This window comes from Ranitomeya imitator, chromosome 2, assembly GCF_032444005.1.
Source record: "Ranitomeya imitator isolate aRanImi1 chromosome 2, aRanImi1.pri, whole genome shotgun sequence".
NCBI classification, from domain to species: Eukaryota; Metazoa; Chordata; class Amphibia; order Anura; family Dendrobatidae; genus Ranitomeya; species Ranitomeya imitator.
The window spans coordinates 188791080-188810853 of record NC_091283.1 but is presented as its reverse complement, the minus strand read 5'-3'; the positions used below and the strand labels follow the sequence as shown (position 1 = coordinate 188810853).

General features: G+C 43.1%; 1 protein-coding gene across 1 annotated transcript in view; it reads right to left on the bottom strand.

The window, feature by feature from the left end:
• The window catches only part of NIBAN2 (niban apoptosis regulator 2), a 54800-nt gene that overhangs the window by 5398 nt on the left and 29628 nt on the right, over positions 1 to 19774 (bottom strand). Inside the window, exons 3-12 of the mRNA XM_069748365.1 lie at positions 13508 to 13638; positions 13210 to 13338; positions 13031 to 13136; positions 12429 to 12593; positions 10589 to 10704; positions 10351 to 10455; positions 6656 to 6818; positions 6202 to 6389; positions 5582 to 5737; positions 3418 to 3534 (exon numbers count right to left, since the gene is read on the bottom strand). Coding sequence (XP_069604466.1) covers positions 3418 to 3534; positions 5582 to 5737; positions 6202 to 6389; positions 6656 to 6818; positions 10351 to 10455; positions 10589 to 10704; positions 12429 to 12593; positions 13031 to 13136; positions 13210 to 13338; positions 13508 to 13638 — 1376 coding nt within the window. The remainder of the gene's footprint in view (positions 1 to 3417; positions 3535 to 5581; positions 5738 to 6201; positions 6390 to 6655; positions 6819 to 10350; positions 10456 to 10588; positions 10705 to 12428; positions 12594 to 13030; positions 13137 to 13209; positions 13339 to 13507; positions 13639 to 19774) is intronic.

Genomic DNA, 19774 nt, shown 5'->3' with positions numbered 1-19774 from the left:
ACATAGCTGCCTTTAGGGAAGAATAGGGTCTCATACATTACACTGCTGCTCTTATCCCCAGGCCTGGATGACTCTAATATCATGTGCGTGGTCAGCTTTAAACGCTACACCACTCCCTTGAAGAAGACCTGTCACTTGCTCAAAAAAACATTAAATACATTGTAAAAAAAAAAAAAACTCTGAGCTCCCCTGATTTTGCAGTTTTTTTCCGTTTTGACCTGTGTTGCTCCTTTGCAGAGATATTCACATTTGTTGCTTCCAGAGTGCAGTATGTGAAATCTCTGTTTTGTTACCCAACTGGGCATATCTTCAGAGTCTTCTCTGGTATGCGGGGGGAGTGCTTTCACCCCTACCAAACACTGCCAATCACAGGACGGCAGCAGCCGAGACTATTGTGATTGGCAGGCTTTGAGAGGGATGAAAGCACACCCCCCACCCCAGAGAAGACTGAAGAAACATGCAATTTGGTCTGCAAAGCAGAGATTTCACATACTGCAGAAGAAACGATGATATCTTTGAAATGAAGTGGCGCAGCCAAAAACAGAAAAAAGTGACAGAATCGAGGATTTTTACAAGGTATTTGATGCAATTTTTTTGAACAAGTGACCCCTATTAAAAAAGCACTCCTGCATTATTTACCCATTTAGTGCAGCAAAGGCCATTTTTAAAGAATAATGTAGACTCTTATGTATGCCTTTTATTCGATTCCCATTGTGTATCCTATGCGTTATATACGGCAGAATCTCATTGTATCCTATGCGATGTTGTATACGGCAGAGTCTCCGTATTTTCTATGCAGTGTATACGGCAGAGTCTCAGTATCCTATGAGATGTATACTGCAGAGTCTTGGTATATCCTATGCAATGCATACGACAGTCTCAGTGTATCCTATGCAATGTAAACTACAGTCTCAGTGTATCCTATGGGATGTATACGGTAGTCTCAGTGTATCCTATGCAATGTATATGGCAAAGTCTCTGTATATTCTATCCAATGTATATGGCAGTCTCAGTGTATCCTATGTGATATATACGGCAGAGTCTCAGTGTATCCTATGTGATATATACGGCAGTCTCAGTGTATCCTATGCAATCTATACGTTAGAGTCTCAGTGTATCCTATGGGATGTATATGGTAGTCTCAGTGTATCCTATGAGATGTATACTGCAGAGTCTTGGTATATCCTATGCAATGTATACGGCAGAGTCTCAGTGTATCCTATGTGATGTTTACAGCAGAGTCTCTGTATATCCTATGCAATGTATACGGCAGAGTCTCAGTGTATCCTATGGGATGTATACGGTAGTCTCCGTGTATCCTATGTGATATATACGGCAGAGTCTCAGTGTATCCTGTGCAATGTATACGGCAGAGTCTGTGTATCCTATGGGATGTATACAGTAGTCACCGTGTATCCTATGTGATATATACGGCAGAGTCTCAGTGTATCCTGTGCAATGTATACGGCAGAGTCTCTGTATATTCTATGCAATGTATACGGCAGTCTCAGTGTATCCTATGCGATGTATACGGCAGAGTCTCGGTATTCTCGGTATTTCCTATGCGATGTATACGTCAGAGTCTCAGTGTATCCTATGGGATGTAAACGTTAGTCTCAGTGTATCCTATGAGATGTATACTGCAGAGTTTTGGTATATCCTATGCAATGTATACGACAGTCTCAGTGTATCCTATGTGATGTTTACGGCAGAGTCTCTGTATATTCTATGCAATATACGGTAGTCTCAGTGAATCCTATGCAATGTATATGGCAGAGTCTCAGTATTCTCGGTATTTCCTATGTTATATATAAGGCAGAGTCTCAGTGTATCCTATGTGATATATACGGCAGAGTCTCAGTGTATCCTATGCAATGTATACGGCAGAGTCTCAGTGTATCCTATGTGATATATACGGCAGAGTCTCAGTGTATCCTATGCATTGTATACGGCAGAGTCTTAGTGTATCCTTTGTGATATATATGGCAGAGTCTCGATTTATCCTATGTGATGTATACGGCAGAGTCTCGGTATATCCTATGCAATGTATAAGGCAGAGTCTTGGTTTATACCTATGCGATGTATACAGTAGTCTCAGTGTATCCTATGCGATGTTGTATACGGCAGAGTCTCGGTGTATCCTATGCAATGTATACGGCAGAGTCTCGGTGTATCCTATGCAATGTATATGGCAGAGTCTCTGTATATTCTATGCAATGTATACGGCAGTCTCAGTGTATCCTATGTGATGTATAAGGCAGAGTGTCACCAACTATTTCAAACTTTTTTTTTTTGTTTAAATAGAAATTATAGTGGCAGATTTAGGAGAATGTATAGATATAACTGAGGTGGAATGAAATAAATTGCCGTAAACAGAGAAAAAGCAATACACATGTAAAAGCATCTTAAAACCGATGACTAAAAAACCCCAGAGTGCTCACAGAGCCTGTATTAGAGCAATCATGAGTGTGCCTACTGAGAGACGCCTACACATCTTACCTGTCACTCAGAAAATGTCAAACTTTCCCTCCACTGTAATTATTCTAGTCGGGGTGACATAAGGTAGACTGGATCTACTGACGATCACACAGGTAAGGTCATAGAATTTTCAAGGGATTTTCTATTAATAGGTTTTCATCCACAGAATGTTTGCTGTCCCGGGCCTTTATCGACAGGCTGCAAAAGGTGAGGAGTGCAGCGCACATGACCACTGCTCCCTGCGTACATTCTGATATAGCAAAAGACTGCCAAGGACAGTGATCGGCTGCATCGGTCACATGTGCTGTAGTCCTGATACCAACAAACTCCGGGGGCAGAGTGAGAATAAAGTGGATTTTATTATCCATTACCCAGAACCAGCATATAGGCATAACAGAGTTACTGAGGATAAAACCTAACTCTTACCTTTATGCATTAACAATGTTAGCAGGAATATTTAGATTTAAAAGGGGTTGCACAAAGTTTGAAAGTTATTCTCTATCCATAGGGTAAAGGATAACTTCCCGATTCCTAGGGATCTGCCAAGAACCAGGGGTGTGAATGGAGCGATTGATCCTGCGCTCTCTGATCCATTAATTCCTAAAGGGAGACCAGACGAATGCAGCGCTCAGCTATCTCGGGTGGTCCCATACAGAATGAGTGGAGCAGCAGTGCACATGACCGACCACCCTCGGTTTTTGCGATAAGTGTTGGTCCCTGCAGTCCTAATGATAACAGATAACTTCTAAACTGGGAACAACCCCTTTACATATTCAGGAGTCAGTGAAAGCTTACAGGCAGGATGGAGCCTGTGATCTTCGCTCTCCTGAGGGTCCTCACATATACACCCCAGTATACTAGCCGGGTCATAAACAGGCATGGGTTGTATTTGGCAATTCCTGCAATATAAAAGCTATGTGGATGTAGGTAGGGTCTTACCTTAAGAACACGTTCCAGTATGCGCTGGATGTCTCGGCACAGGTTCTCTGTTCCTTCAGACTTGCCCAGCTCCTGATGGATCAGCTGCTCGAAGGTGAAAACTGCATTGTCTGTTTGCTACAAGGAAAACATACCGAGTTATTATCTGTCATCCACCAGAGATTGTCAGAGAATAGAACCGTAATTGGCTGCATTTTATTATTACGTTACCATTGCTGAGCTCGGGAACGGAAGTTAGATTTAGTGAGAGGTCGTTACCAGATTTGGGCTACATCAGAGGATCGCCATCACACCAGACGATTGATATGGTACATGTAACATTGGTCAGGCTACAGAAATCCTGACAGTTGGTAAAACCCAACATATTTGTGCCATTTGTCTGCAACTATTTTAGAGCAGTTTGGTCATTTAGAAAATAATTACATAAAATAGATTGCAGATAAGACAAAACCCTATAGCAAGCAACTTGCATCGGAGACATGGATGGCAAGTACTTGCACCCAAAAAGTTTGGATTTTTTTTGCAATGACGATCTCTACATGGGGTGTCATGATGAGACACTGCGATCTTCATGCCGATCAGACGGAGCTTTATCCTATTAGCGTAAAGGGTCTATGGAGGCCGCGGGTTGTGCAGGAATCCACTGCACAATGTGGACACATTAGAAATGATCTCTGTGTAGAAAGACTAGCAAGGGTTCACAAAATGACACACCATTACAAAAGAAAGACCACTAGATGGAGTCACTGATTGTAAAAAATACAGCGTTGCCATTTAAACCCCACCACCACCTCCCAAAGGGGTTTTTCCAAGATATAGAATCTGCAAACTGCATGGAATGCTCTAAAATAAAATAACAAAAATAAACATTACTCGCAGGTTCAACTCTCCGGTGGTTCCCTCGCTGTCTCCATTTATTTCCCTTCCCTGCAGCAATCACATGCTATCTACTCCAGCATCACTGCTGACGCTGGTGATTTGGCTACAGAAGAAGTGTATGGCACAAGAGCAGCGCTCCTCGTGTGATCAGTGCAACAAATGGGCTCTACATGCAGGTGTGGTGACTGTCACACAGCCGCAACACAAGCATCTGCGGAGCCGAACAGCTGATCAGCCGCAGCCATCCAGGAAGCCTGGTTCCCTTTGCAGCTTTTATTCAGTAAGCACTATAGCTTGCCGAATAAACCCTGACCCGAGCAAATTCACTCATCTCTAACAGAGAGCCCTTTAGAGATGAGCAAACCTGAACTATAAAGTTTGGTGTTTGTACTGCACATCTAGAGTCCAGTACTGAACTCCAAACACTGACTCCTCCTGGAAGTCGGTTGTACAGTTTGGGAGTTGGTAGAGAACGTGGAAAAGAGGAGAGCGCGCGTGGAAAAGAGGAGTGCGCGCGCGGAAAAAAGGAGTGCGCGCGCGGAAAAAAGGAGTGCGCGCGCGGAAAAGAGGAGAGCGTGCGCGGAAAAGAGGAGAGCGCGTGCAAAAAAAGCGAGAGTGCGTGATTTTTCCAGCTCCAAAGTTCAGGTCACCATTCCTATGGGGTTCAGGTACAGAACCTGACAAGCCCGAACTTCCACGGCTCCGCTCATCCCTAGAGCCCTTCTTCTGTCTTAACCCCTAGATGCCAAGGGCACTATTAACTGCGGCATCTGAGGGTTTAAACGTCCGGGATTGGAGCTAGTAACTGCTTCTGTCCAATCAAGTGTAACAGACTCCCTCTGCACCATTCACAGTAATATCTGGAGCCTTTCATGCCAAGACTTGAAATGTACAGCCCAGGGTGGGAAACAAGAGACAAAGTTAACAGCGGAGTTTATTAGCTATTTTACCATTGTGTGCAGATTTTTTGACTTGTGACTCTGTGGCTTGATGATGCATACAAAACTGAACATTTCCTACTCTTATCTACTGTAAGATGGTTGATAATTGCTATGTACATGAATGCAGACACTTGATGCCGGTGGACACAGATCACGGCAAACCAAACAGTCCCCATATCTTTATAGATGAGAAGCTGTGATCAAACAAGTGGTTACATCATTGTGTGCATTATGGAAATATATAACGCTACCATACTATGCATTGACATTCATCCTGTAATTAGAGGCACGAGACCACCGTACGGAGCCATTTGAGGCTTGTAACCCTGTAAGTGTTCACTCACCTCTCGCATTAGGATTTGTGCCCTTTGCTTGAAAACAGACGGACTTCCGACATCAAACCTCTGCTGCAGGCCTTCCAGGTTCAGGAGATCCATCTTCTCATAGCACTGCTGCATTTTTACAGGATGATAGGCCAGCTGGGATATTTTCTCCATATGCTGGTGGAAATATACAATTAAAAGTTAGAGTAACAGTCCCCATAAATGAATGGTAAACATGAAAATAAGAAACCTTCTAACATATCTTATCAGACATATTTGCTTCTTTCTCCTCCAGGACTGAGCTTTAGCTCTCATCAATCTCATTTCACAGGTAAAAATGTGTCGTCAGTAAATTCAGACTTTCCAATTCCAAGGAAGAAGAGGAGACTTGGTGCTCATAAAGTTCTCTGGAGAACTTGCAGTAGAATGTTGGTGTCTCCCTATAGTTCCTCCGTAGAATTTTATGAGCACCGACTGTCTTCTCTTACTTCTGTAATGGGAATGTCTGTCTTCACAGAATACATATTTTACCCATGAATTGAGAATGAAAGAGCAGTCCAGAATTCTCTGATAAAGATATTACACAAGTTTCGTGACGCCACCGTGTGCGCCTCAGCCTGGCACCATCTTTCTCCCCTTACCTCACCCAGCTTGTCCCGTCCTCCCTCATTCACCAAGTTCTTGTTCATTTCTGTGGACTCGGTAAAGACTAGTTCTCGTACTTCAGAAAAGCCCTGACTTGTTGGCACCATCAGAGCCTCCAGAATAGACGGGATGTGAGACTGGACGTGGTTTCTCACGCACAGCTCCGCTTTGGGCAGCACTGCCGCTGTTGGATACAAACATCTGATTCAGGATCAAGCACGAATAAAGTAATCATTTATCGGTCATTTATTGTAAGTGATATCATCATTAATGGGGCTTTCTTGTGGGCCCCCATCAGCCGTTGTACAAGGCACCGGTCAGTCAGAATCCATAGTCTTTAATGCCCGATAAAATTTCATTCATAGCACTAAGGTCATAAGGTCAAATTACATACAGTAATTGGAGAAATAAATCTATGAAATTCATCTAAATTATCCGTTCCTCCTGTACCTCGAATCTTGTTGGACACGTGCTCCTTGCAGGCAATGATCTGGTCCATGTCCGTTCTGATCTGACTCTCCATCTGTGCTCTCCTGTCACCACATCGCTTTTCTAGTCCTTCATAAAACATACGTGCCTGCTCGTGGACCATCCGGTATACCGTATCAGAAATCTGTAAAAAATAAAAAATTGTTTTAGGAGCATATCTATCTTATTACAGCCCAGTCCAAAGCTTTCTACAGACGTCTTTTCATAATCTTGCAGGTTCAGCAAGCAGACGAGGGTGGAGCGCAGCCAGACAAATGTGGAGTCTGCTTATCTCAGGGGAAACAATAAAGATTGTATAGAAAAATCCAACAGAGATTTCCCTGAAAGAAACTAACCAGACCGCACCATCCATACTAGTGACCGAAAGCCACACATTAGATGGCCGTCAGCTGGCAACTATCTTGTCAGACTGTCCCACACACTAGTGCTCTCTGCTGAACACTTCTGTGTTCTCCTCGAGAGCCACTGCCAGACATCTCTCACTTATCTCTAATGAACAAGAAGATTGGCCATCAGAAATCGGCACCCATACATACTGACTGTTAGCAGAATGCATCAATATCAGTGGGTTCAACAGGTAGCCCGGTTGGGTCCCCCAACAGGTAGAGCGGTTGGGTCCCCCAACTGGTAGAGCCCATTTCCTATAGAGCATCACTTCACAGACAGGATCCATTCTCCTCCACACTTTAAAAGTGTAAAATTTGGGATCTCAATTAGTAAATCAGAAGTTAGAGATTCACTTGCCGATATATCTGCGTTTTTTCAGGTGTTTTTGCAAAATGACGATTGACAGAAGTAAAAATTTCTTTCAAAAATTGATGTTAATATCTTCGTCAATGACTGAATAAGGTGACAAAAAGGACAACTTGATTGTTACTTTTGTGAAACCAGTGTACGCGAGGTCAATATGGCCACACTTCCTATTTTAGGAAGTAAAAAAAAATGGCCCTTATACATTTTCTATACAGGGTCAATTCTCTATTACATCTGGGATTTATTTGGGGCAGTGATATGGGTCGGCAGCCTCTTCCTGTCCGATTCTCCCTCCATAATACACGTTGTATCTGGTGCACATGGCTCTGGTGTCAGTGAAGTGTTTTCTCTGCGCTTATCTCACTTATGCACTTGGGTTACAGATAATAACCGGCAAATACTTCAGCTTCACACTGGCTATCAGAGGGAAGGGAGCAGTCTAAGGAAATAAAGTGATGGCCTCAAACGAGGCTTCACAGCAGAGTAATAAGTGGCAGATGCTACGTTATGTGCGCTAAAATCCAACCTTAATATACAGCAGATTTTATAACACTCTGCTCCTCCACATGTCACTAATGTCAGCAGCTCATCTTACGCCCCCATATACATTAGCCTGGGTGCTTTAATGCAGAAATCTCCCAGCATGCATTGTGCAAAGATTTAAAGGGGTTGTCTGGAGCCACGTCTGCACATACTGCAGGGACGCACGGGAAGTAATCAGATGCAGAAAGTAAAACCAACTACTACTCCTCTTAGGTAGGAGCTCGGCTGATCTGCTATAGAAGTGCAACAACAAACTTCTGGACAGTTTCTGACAACAACCAGCAAAATTGTATTTGCAGGCTGTAATCCGGAATCCATAAAATATACCTGATGGAATTTCAGGCTTGGTTTTATCTGTGTTGTGGCTTTGGTTTACAACGAAAGAGCAAATCTTACATTATAGACCTCAGCAGTACCAAAAGACCCCACTGAATTAGATGAATTTCGAGAAAAAGAAATGAGAAAAAAAATATAGCAGCAAAAGTGCCTCTAAAACAGATCGGAGCCCTAACTCCATATACAGGCTAGTATTTAACGGTGGACAAGCTCTTCAGGACTAGATGGGGAAAATTATATTTTAGGAATAGTGACCTTTCCGAAATGTGAAATGACAAGTTGCACTCTCCTATCTTACAGAAATTCGCCCGCAGTTTCCTCCAATTGACTGTCACAGGAGAAATCTTTTGTATACTGAAAAATAGAACAAAGGCCAAATACCCCGTGTGAGTGGCTCCTGGAGAGTCAGAAGACTTGTGCATACAGTACTGTGACCCTGTACGCTGAGATCAGACACACATAGTTCAGTCTGTGTGCTCATCGTGTACAGGATATAATTAATGTGTGCTCATTGTGTACATGACTGCCCGCAGACTAACGAAGGTCAACAGCACCGTTCAGACTGCTCACAAACTGGTGAAGGTCCGCGACACCGTTCAGACTGCCCATGGACTATCAAAAGGTCAGCGGCACTCTTCAGACTGCTCACAAACTAGTGAAGGCCAACGACACTCTTCAGACTGCTCACAGACTAGTGAATGTCAACGGCACTCTTCAGACTGCTCACAAACTAGTGAAGGCCAACGACACTCTTCAGACTGCTCACAGACTAGTGAAGGTCAACGGCACTCTCCAGACTGCTCACAGACTAGTGAATGTCAGCGGCACTCTTCAGACTGCTCACAAACTAGTGAAGGCCAACGACACTCTTCAGACTGCTCACAGACTAGTGAATGTCAACGGCACTCTTCAGACTGCCCGTGGACTAACGAGGGTCAACGGCACTGTTCAGACTGCTCACAAACTGGTGAAGGTCAATGGCACTCTTCAGACTGCTCACAGAATAGTGAAGGTCAACGGCACTGTTCAGACTGCACATGGACTAACGAGGGTCAGCAACACTGTTCAGATTGTCCGTTGACTAACAAGGGTCAATGGCACTGTTCAGACTGCCCGTGGACTAACGAGGGTCAATGGCACTGTTCAGATTACCCATTGACTAACGAGGGTCAACGGCACTGTTCAGACTGCCCGTGGACTAACGAAGGTCAATGGCAGTGTTCAGACTGCCCATGGACTAACGAAGGTCAACGGCACCGTTCATATTGCTCACAGCTCACAGACTGAGAAAAGTCAAGAACAGTGTTTAGACTGTCCACGGACTAACGGAGGGTACAGTAAGCATAAAAAAATGCAGCATGCAATAGTCAAGTCTTACTTGAGGAAGACTTACATTTAGCTCAAGAGATGCATACAAAAAAAAAATTAAAACGTAGAGCGCACAGACCATTGTGGACATGACAGAACAGAAGTCATACCAACCCCATATGGATAAAACAAATAAATATATATTTCTGGATGCCAAACAGATGTTTTTTCATATGCTCATCAGAACTCCGGCTTAGATAACTTTTGGCCAAACACTTGTTCTGCTGACGGCAGACTCTCCTGACTCCGCTCCTACATATGCACGCTCAGTTTTGCAGAGCATACATGTGGTTTCAATGAGAAGAGCAAAGGAAGACATCTCTAGCGGCATCTTGTCTCCTACAGGAACAAGAGGACCAGGTGTGGAAATTCAAGAGCCCCCTATCCACAAGATGGTCCATTACTCCCAACCCTTCCCCCTAATCTTGTGTTTCATAGAGTTGCAATGTATCGCTATAGAACAGACACGATGTTACAAGTCTGCTAGGAAACTAGAAGTGATCATACAAAAATACAAGACCGGGAAGAGGAGAACTACTGTTCACGCCACATGTACGATGTCCGTGTAGGGGAGGGCAGCTACCACCTTCTGTTTCATTTCTCCCATAATTATTTTATCCATCATATTTAGAGGTCAGGAAATGATGGAGACTTACCAACCACCAGGTCCTCTGACGTTCTTGGGGTTTACCCCTTAATCTGGGGCCAATTATGTTTTTCAAATCAGGAATAAGGTCCTCCATCACCAGATTGCAGAGGACCTGCACGATAAAGAGACATTTAAACGATGGAAATATAAAAAGTATCCTAAAACTAGAACAATAGAACATAGAAAAGGATTTAGTATAGAACAATACAGGTTATCGGTCAGATGGCAGTAGATGCGTATCGTACCTGTACTTGGTTGCCGCACAACATGTCCCAGGTGCCATACTGATCGCGTGCTTGTCTATACAGCCTGACCGAGTCTGTAAAAGCCGCAGATTCCACTCGAGCGTCTTCAGGGATACCTGAACGGTGGAGAGGAAATGTACTATTAAACTTCACTTACTGTGAATTCATGTCGTTTCCAACCAGATTGTGTTCTGGGTGTTAAGATTAGGCGATTTACAGTGTCAAAAACTAATGGCAGACACAATAATTTACTGTACACTTTTATTGGACACTGTAGTTTTCCTTGCTTTTGCTCTGATATCTTCAAGCTTGGACCAAATGAAGACCTCAGCCATCTTTCTAAAACTTAAAAGGGAATCTTTCAGCAGGTTTCTGCCATAATCTGGCAGCGGCATAATGGAGAGAGAGACCCTGATTGCAGCGATGTACCATTTAGTTTACTGGGTGCCACAGTTGCGATACAATCCCTGTTTTTTCTGCCGAAGAGCTTTAACTGCTGAGCTCTGTATAATTCCGCCCACATCACTGATTAGCAGCTTACTGACAGTGTACACAGAAAGCAACCAATCAGTGCTGGGGCCTTGTTGGATCAGGAGGCACAAGACACCTAGTCCTGTAGTGATAATTTCCTGCTGATAGAACACTGATTGTACTGAAACAAATACACAGACTAGTAAGTGACGCATCGCTGGAATCAGTCTGTGCCCCTACAACACGGGTGCTCCCAGATTAAATAGCAAAAAGCTGCTGACAGATTCCCTTTAAGGCGATTGTCTACTCCTTAAATGCTCAAGTGTCCTTAATAAAAAAAAACACATACTTGTCACCAGGACCAGCATTTCCAGCATCGTTGACACATGATCGCTGCAGTTAATCAGCAACTGATTAACTGCAGCCTTCACGCATCAGACAGAACTGTGAAAGCCTCAGCCAATCAGCGGTCGCTGATGGGCTGCAGTGCTGGTCACAATGTCACGCTAGGAGACACCGCTGGAACGGCACCGGGCCAGGAAGTAGGTTTTTATTTGTTATTTTTATATAGCACTTTAGCATTTAAGAAGGGTTTGGCCAGTAGTGAACAATCCCATTTACAGATGTTTTACATGGGACTGATAGCAATGGCGGATCTATAGGTAATGTGACTCGCCATGTGGCTATAACCTGTGTTTAATGAAGCCCACTGGCACACCGACTTGTAAATGTGCAGAATTATCGTTCTGGGAGGAGAGGAAAGCAGCAATGGACGTCCCAGACATTTAAGAGACTTTTCAGACAGCTGGATTGTGAAAGAACAAATGCATGAATAGCCGTAGCCCAGACAATGGGTTCTTACACAATTGCTGGCCCCCATAAAATAAAAGTTTGACATTTGCATCAAACAAAAACACAGAAAATCCGGCATTCTCTTCTCGCTGTGCATCCACACATTGCCGCACGGCTCTCTACCTCCCCTGCAGACAGGGAGTTGTATTTACAGGGGTGCATTATACAGGTGTAATTGTGTGTATCTAAGCGGAGGACGCGGCAGAACAAGCGGGAGACGAAAGAATAGAAAAAAGCCTAATGAGATAACAAGGTACGGTTCATGGAGTGGCTATGTAGTAAGGAGGAAAGAATTTTTGCAAACTGGGATGAGGTCAGGACCTGAAATTTTCCACCAGTAAAATGATGGACTTCATCCAGTCTAACCAGTACGATCTCAACCGCAAGCGTGCGAATTTCTGATGACACTGTAGTCAATGGTAGACTTATTACAATAATGTAAGTGTCCACTGTAACTTCTTCCGTGCTTTTCTGTGCCTTCTTACCCATTACCGTTTTTTTCAGGCTTCATACGTACCATTATTGCAATGACGTACACAGTCCTGAAAGACGGCACTCCATCGCTGTTGCTCGCGCTCGGTCATAAAACAGAAGAAGTAATGACGGCAGTATGGGTGCCACAAGATTACGGGGAACTGTGTTGCACATTTCATCTGTGCACTGCCTGCCTTTGTCTTTAAACCTGCACATGACACAAGCATCATTAAGCCACGGCTCGTATTCATTCCTTGTGATTTTACAATAGCAGAGAAGCATTAACGTAAATACTATGTAATGCACCAACTGTACATTCATATCTCATTGCTGCCTAAATTCGCCAAGTTTCAGGACCCCACATATGTTAAGGGGGCTCTCCGAGAATATGATAAAAAATAGCTGCCATCACATATTTCAAGCGGCAAGCCATCATGACACAACTAGATAGAAATATGTGACGGCGGTTACTTATCACATTCTCGGTGTGCCCCTTCAATGCATTGGGATCCAACACAATGAGCTTTATATGGTGATCAAAATGTTGCACAGTTCAGACCTGGACTGCTAAGCGAAGGCTTCAGCAATTTCAGTACATAAGTGACTGGCACAGTTGAAAAATCAACAATGGGAAGAAGTACGTACCTGGAATTGTGCTATTAAGCATTTCTGTGTACTGATCCAGGGAGGTGAGGACTCTGTACCCAGCGCAGTTGATGCCAGCTCGGGGTTGCAGGCCACGCTCATAAGCCTGGTATGATAATTACATTTTAGCAGCTAGAACCACCTATAGGCCGCTTATGATGGCTATTGACAACACTTACTATTTTATTCTCATACAGTACTGGTCCATAATGGTGAGGAACGACGCAGAAACGGTTCCTCCACTTTTTTGTATCATCTAGATACTGGAATAGGTTCCCAGAAAAGATCACTCTGTCCTTAAGCGGGATCTTAAAAGGAAGAAAAAGAATAACAAACTGGTATATTTTCTTGTCCTCTTAATAGAGATGTACATCTTCAGGTCCCAGGTATACCTGACTGTATATATAGTCCAAGGGTATGAAGGAGGAAGCTACTTGACAATCTAATATTCAGAGTTTGATATTTTTCCATTCCTACCTTTCGATGGAGCAGTTGTGTCTGCGGACCTCCGTTCCCTTCGATCTCGTAACGAACACTGTTAAACAAAGCAACTCCATATTGCTCTTCGTATAACTTTCCAAATTCTGCCAGCAGTTTTCCTGTCCGTTCTGCAATAAGAGAAGACAGATGGTCAGCATCTAGAAAAATGAGGATATCCTCCCACAGAATAACCGATTGCTCTTATAAATCATATTCCTGTTCAATTCTTAGCTTTAAATTTTCCAAAAAACTTATGTTTAATCCCTAAGCAAATGTGGGTGCTCAGTGCACCCTTGGTGTGGCCGAAAATCTGCAGGAGCAGAGTGCACACAGTGTCAGTGCATGAGCAGAGCAAGTGCGTACACATTCACCTCTCCTGTCTGCTGTGACCGCACACTATATTGATTAGGTTTTAGAACATTTCACACATTTGTTACAGACTGAACAGAGTGGCAAACAAGCAATTTTCACACTGATTTATTATAAGGCTGTAATAGAGGAAAATAATGGAAGTGTCCGGCGGGTATGTGTCCAGACATACGTCCAGCGTCGGATTGAGACTGGGAAAAGTCATCAGATCCATAAAGAAAACTTTGGGATCGGGGCTCAGCGTCGATGTCCGAGAAGAAGAGCTCAGGGAGGATTATCTTTTTACTAATGTAGGCAAAATCATAACCCAGAGAGCAGCTGACTCAGACCGAGGCAATGTGTGAGCTGTCACTGTCCGCACACCCCCTGACAGTATGCGTCACTGGTCATTGATCATGTTCCAATTAATAAAAAGCAGAAAACATCCGAGAAGTTTTCTGATTACCAGTTACTGTAATTACCCTGACCGGACTGTAAGACAAGCAGCTGTGGTATTCCCCAAAAAACAAACAAATGGGATTAGTTTGAGGGGTTGTTTAATCTTTCTTCAGGAGCGCACTGCTCCCCTATCTCCTAGCTTGCCGGAAAGCAGCATGCTCCTGCAGGTCGACAGATCAGGCTGAGAACTGGCCTCTACAAAAGGTCTTCCGAGTCAGCTTTGCCTCCATAGCATCAAAAGAGCGCAAGAGCACTGAGGCTGTTCAAATCCAGCCAGTTTTAGAGCTGCACTTTCAAGCTCTATAGTAAACCGCTTGCAAGTGCCGCCCTTTTTGCTACTACTGATAGGACTTCAGAAGTGGCTAGTAACCACAGCAACAAGCAGTAGACTAATTAAAATTAGAACCCATCTTGTAGCAATCCGATGCGTCAGTGTTAAGAAATGAAGCTTTGAACAAATGTACATTATCCTGGAATTGCATTGATGCCCTCTGAGTGCAATGACACACCCACAATGCACTGCCAGGCTAATTTACATGTGACTTTAAAGCTTGATTTCTACATAATAGGTATCCGTTTTATTCTATACAGCTGTACCACTAGTTTCACTAGGAAAATCTTCCTGAAAGGATCCTTTTAACTCATCCAGCTGTGCATCCTTTACACAGAGGTGCCAAACCACTTTGTATGTAAGGTATAGGCCAGGGTATGTACGTGTCCACTCTACTGTGATTATACCAAGCCCAAAAGAAAACCATAAAGTGCATTATGCATTACAGGTCACATTGTAACCACCATGCTTGGCCATATAACGCTGCATTAACAATACCTGATTATATGGCTACATCTTCATTATCACAGTCATTTCAGCTATAATTAAACCCTACCTGCAACTTAACACCGTCACACCCGCTATACTACACGACTGCTCACAATACTTGTTTACCACGTGCTCGACATGCTGTAATATGTGTATCCCAAACGACCGATACCATAAAAAAGTGCGGGTAGGCTAAACCAAGAACGAGATAATCAGTAATGCCCTGTTCACACCCTGAGCTTGGGAATGGTTTTCAGAGGTGATTAATCAATGGGATTTTATAAATCTTAGCTCACGTTGTATTCTAGCCAACCATGTTTTTTTTTTTTTTTTTATTAAAGAATCTAGCAATTGTGATTGGCTGCAGCGGTCATATGTCCTTCTGGCTGAAACAAGAGGTAAGGAGATCCAGGCAGCGTTGGGAGAGGAGTATGAAGGGTATCAGTTGGGCGAGTATTTTTAGGTAGTTTTTTAGTAATTAGTGACGAGCGCAAGTGCTCGTTACTCTAGCTTGCCTAGGGTGCTCAGGTACACACTGGGTATCGCGGGTGCTCGAGTGACATGTTTGAGTTCCCACGGCCTCATGTTTCAAGGCTGTTAGACACAAAACATGCGAGCATTGCCTGACAAACACAGGCTAATCCCAGCATGTTTTGTGGCTGTCTAACTGCTGTGAAACATGCAGCCGCAGGGACTCGAACATATCACTGGAGCACCCGCGATACTTGGTGTGTACCTGAGCACCCTAGGCGAGCTTGAGTAACGGGAACACACACAGTCATAGCCAAAAGTATTGACACCCCTGCAATTCTGTCAAATAATACTCATTATCTTCCTGAAAATGATTGCAAACACAAATTATTTGGTATTATCTTCATTTAATTTGTCTTAAATGAAAAAACACAAGAGAATGAAGCAAAAAACAAAACATTGATCATTTCACAAAAAACTCCAAAAATGGGCCAGACAAAAGTATTGGCACCCTCAGCCTAATACTTGGTTGCACAACCTTTAGCCAAAATAACTGCGACCAACCGCTTCCGGTAACCATCAATGAGTTTCTTACAATGCTCTGCTGGAATTTTAGACCATTCTTCTTTGGCAAACTGCTCCAGGTCTCTGATATTTGAAGGGTGCCTTCTCCAAACTGCCATTTTTAGATATCTCCACAGGTGTTCTATGGGATTCAGGTCTGGACTCATTGCTGGCCACCTTAGAAGTCTCTAGTGCTTTCTCTCAAACCATTTTCTAGTGCTTTTTGAAGTGTGTTTTGGGTCATTGTCCTGCTGGAAGACCCATGACCTCTGAGGGAGACCCAGCTTTCTCACAGTGGGCCCTACATTATGCTGCAAAATTTGTAATGCCATGCACACAGTCAAGCAATCCAGTGCCAGAGGCAGCAAAGCAACCCCAAAACATCAGGGAACCTCCGCCATGTTTGACTGTAGGGACCGTGTTCTTTTCTTTGAATGCCTCTTTTTTTCTCCTGTAAACTCTATGTTGATGCCTTTGCCCAAAAAGCTTGACTTCTGTCTCATCTGACCAGAGAACATTCTTCCAAAACGTTTTAGGCTTTTTCAGGTAAGTTTTGGCAAACTCCAGCCTGGCCTTTTTATGTCTCGGGGTAAGAAGTGGGGTCTTCCTGGGTCTCCTACCATACGGTCCCTTTTCATTCAGATGCCGACGGATATTACGGGTTGACACTGTTGTACCCTCGGACTGCAGGGCAGCTTGAACTTGTTTGGATGTTAGTGGAGGTTCTTTATCCAACATCCGCACAATCTTGCGTTGAAATCAATTGTCAATTTTTCTTTTCCGTCCACATCTAGGGAGGTTAGCTACAGTGCCATGGGCTTTAAACTGGCCATGACTGACCGACTGACTATAGGTAGAATATATATATATATATATCTACCTATAGTCAGTCGGTCAGTCAGTCATGGCCAGTTTAAAGCCCATGGCACTGTGGCTAACTATATATATATATATTATATATATATATATATATATATATATATATATATATATATATATATATATATATATATATATATATATATATATATATATTATTCAAGCAAGGGATCTGTCAGTGAACAGCGTGAAAGCTGGTATGGTAACTCTTGTATCACATGTATTGTTACAAAGTATCATTGATCCAGTTATGGGACTTTAATCCGGTTATATAACAAATCATATATTCTACCGAACCACCTCCCTCAGTCCGGGAAACATGTTATTTACAGCAGTCATAGGGTTTCAATGTACTGTGACTCAGTATAGGAAAATGCAAATCATTTCATGAATTCAGGACATTTAACATTCTGTGCACCCATCTTAAAAAAGGAGGACATTTCCATGGATACAAAAAAGGTAGCCAGTACCAGGGATCGGCTTATTGCAGAATCTGACTGGTCCCAAGGCACCGGCTATACCATAGTGTTATACTAGCCCTTGGCTGAAGGTTGTCTGTAGGCTTTATTACACATAATGATAGTCACACTCCCAGGAAAAATGATCAGTGTACATCTAGCAGTAACCACCCCAACTCAACAGTATGGCAATTTAAGACTTAAGGCTGCCCTCACACACAAAAGCTGGACGAACTCGACGATTTCAACGATCCATTGGGGGCCTTCCGACTCCACCGGACAGCTGACCCGGAAGAGGAGAATCAGTTCATTGGACCGCTCTTATTTGTTTCCAAGGCAGATAAGGCACTGTTCTAAGACTTTGGCAGCGGCTTTCTACTCTCGCCCAATAGAAAACGCAATCTTGTGATATCTACAGAAGGGTACTTTTTTTTTTTTTTTTTTTTTTTTAACAAGGGCGAATTAGGAAAAGGTTTGTTTGTTTTTTTTTTTTAGCCAACAAGGGAAATTTGTGATAATTTTTCATTGATCTCACACATCTATTTTAAGCTGTGCAATGTGCCTGCCACAGATCGCAGTGGACATTTTATATGATGTCAGCTACCCAGAAAAATAAGCTGTGTGTCAAATCAGGAGACACATCTAAACCAACTGTATAGGAAGAGAGATGATGGTTTTGCAGAAAGCATTCTTGTCTTTGAGGCCCCACATGTACGTACAGTAGGAGATGGGAAATAATGGGAACCAGAATATCATCCTGATGTGGCCCCGGCCTTAGTACATATGGAGGACAGATTGCCGCTGTGGCAAAGAAAAAAAAAAAAAAAAACTCAGCCTCAATATCCGTTATGAAACTTTACATCACAAATAGATTCCAGTCCAATCTGTTAATCGTATGAATTTCTACAAACCTCACGGCATCATAAACCATCTGCTGGAGGACGCCCCGCCGCTGTCACTTTCACTAAGAACTTCTGTTAAAGGTCAACATTTTTGGCCTTCGTATCCCCCATGGCCGACACAAAGCACTAAGTCTACGCCAAATACACGTACACTGTGCTTTCATTCTGAACTTAAAGCATCTACGAGACATAATGCAGTCCGGTAGATTTGGGCATTAGGCCTTAAACACTTTTTTGAAGGGGTTAAGATAATGACCCCCCAGACTGCAAGAACCACAACAATCTGTGTCTGCGATTCGTCATCGCCCCTTCTCCCTTTTTTGGGAGAGTAATGTTCTCTAATTTATTTTTTTTTTGTGTCTGTGCCTTATTCTTTATATGTTTTGCAGCACTTTTTAAGTGGTCATTCTTTTTTAATTTTTTTTTTTTTTTTTTTTACAACTTTGTTTATCCAGATGTTTTAGTCAGATTCATGAAACGCAACTTTTAGCTAGAAGGTAGCATCATGGACAATCACTATGCCACAAGTATACATTCTAGATGAAATCTCATAACTGATAGATTCTATATTCCTGGTTCACCGACCGCCCACAGATGCGCCTATTACTAAATTCAGCGCGCCATCCTCCAATACATAGTAACATAGTAAGGCCGAAAAAAGACATTTGTCCATCCAGTTCAGCCTATATTCCATCATAATAAATCCCCAGATCTACGTCCTTCTACAGAACCTAATAATTGTAAGATACAATATTGTTCTGCTCCAGGAAGACATCCAGGCCTCTCTTGAACCCCTCGACTGGGTTCGCCATCACCACCTCCTCAGGCAAGCAATTCCAGATTCTCACTGCCCTAACAGTAAAGAATCCTCTTCTATGTTGGTGGAAAAACCTTCTCTCCTCCAGACGCAAAGAATGCCCCCTTGTGCCCGTCACCTTCCTTGGTATAAACAGATCCTCAGCGAGATATTTGTATTGTCCCCTTATATACTTATACATGGTTATTAAATCGCCCCTCAGTCGTCTTTTTTCTAGACTAAATAATCCTAATTTCGCTAATCAATCTGGGTATTGTAGATCTCCCATCCCCTTTATTAATTTTGTTGCCCTCTTTTGTACTCTCTAGTTCCATTATATCCTTCCTGAGCACCGGTGCCCAAAACTGGACACAGTACTCCATGTGCGGTCTAACTAGGGATTTGTACAGAGGCAGTATAATGCTCTCATCATGTGTATCCAGACCTCTTTTAATGCACCCCATGATCCTGTTTGCCTTGGCAGCTGCTGCCTGGCACTGGCTGCTCCAGGTAAGTTTATCATTAACTAGGATCCCCAAGTCCAATGTGCTTCTGGTTCAAGACTGG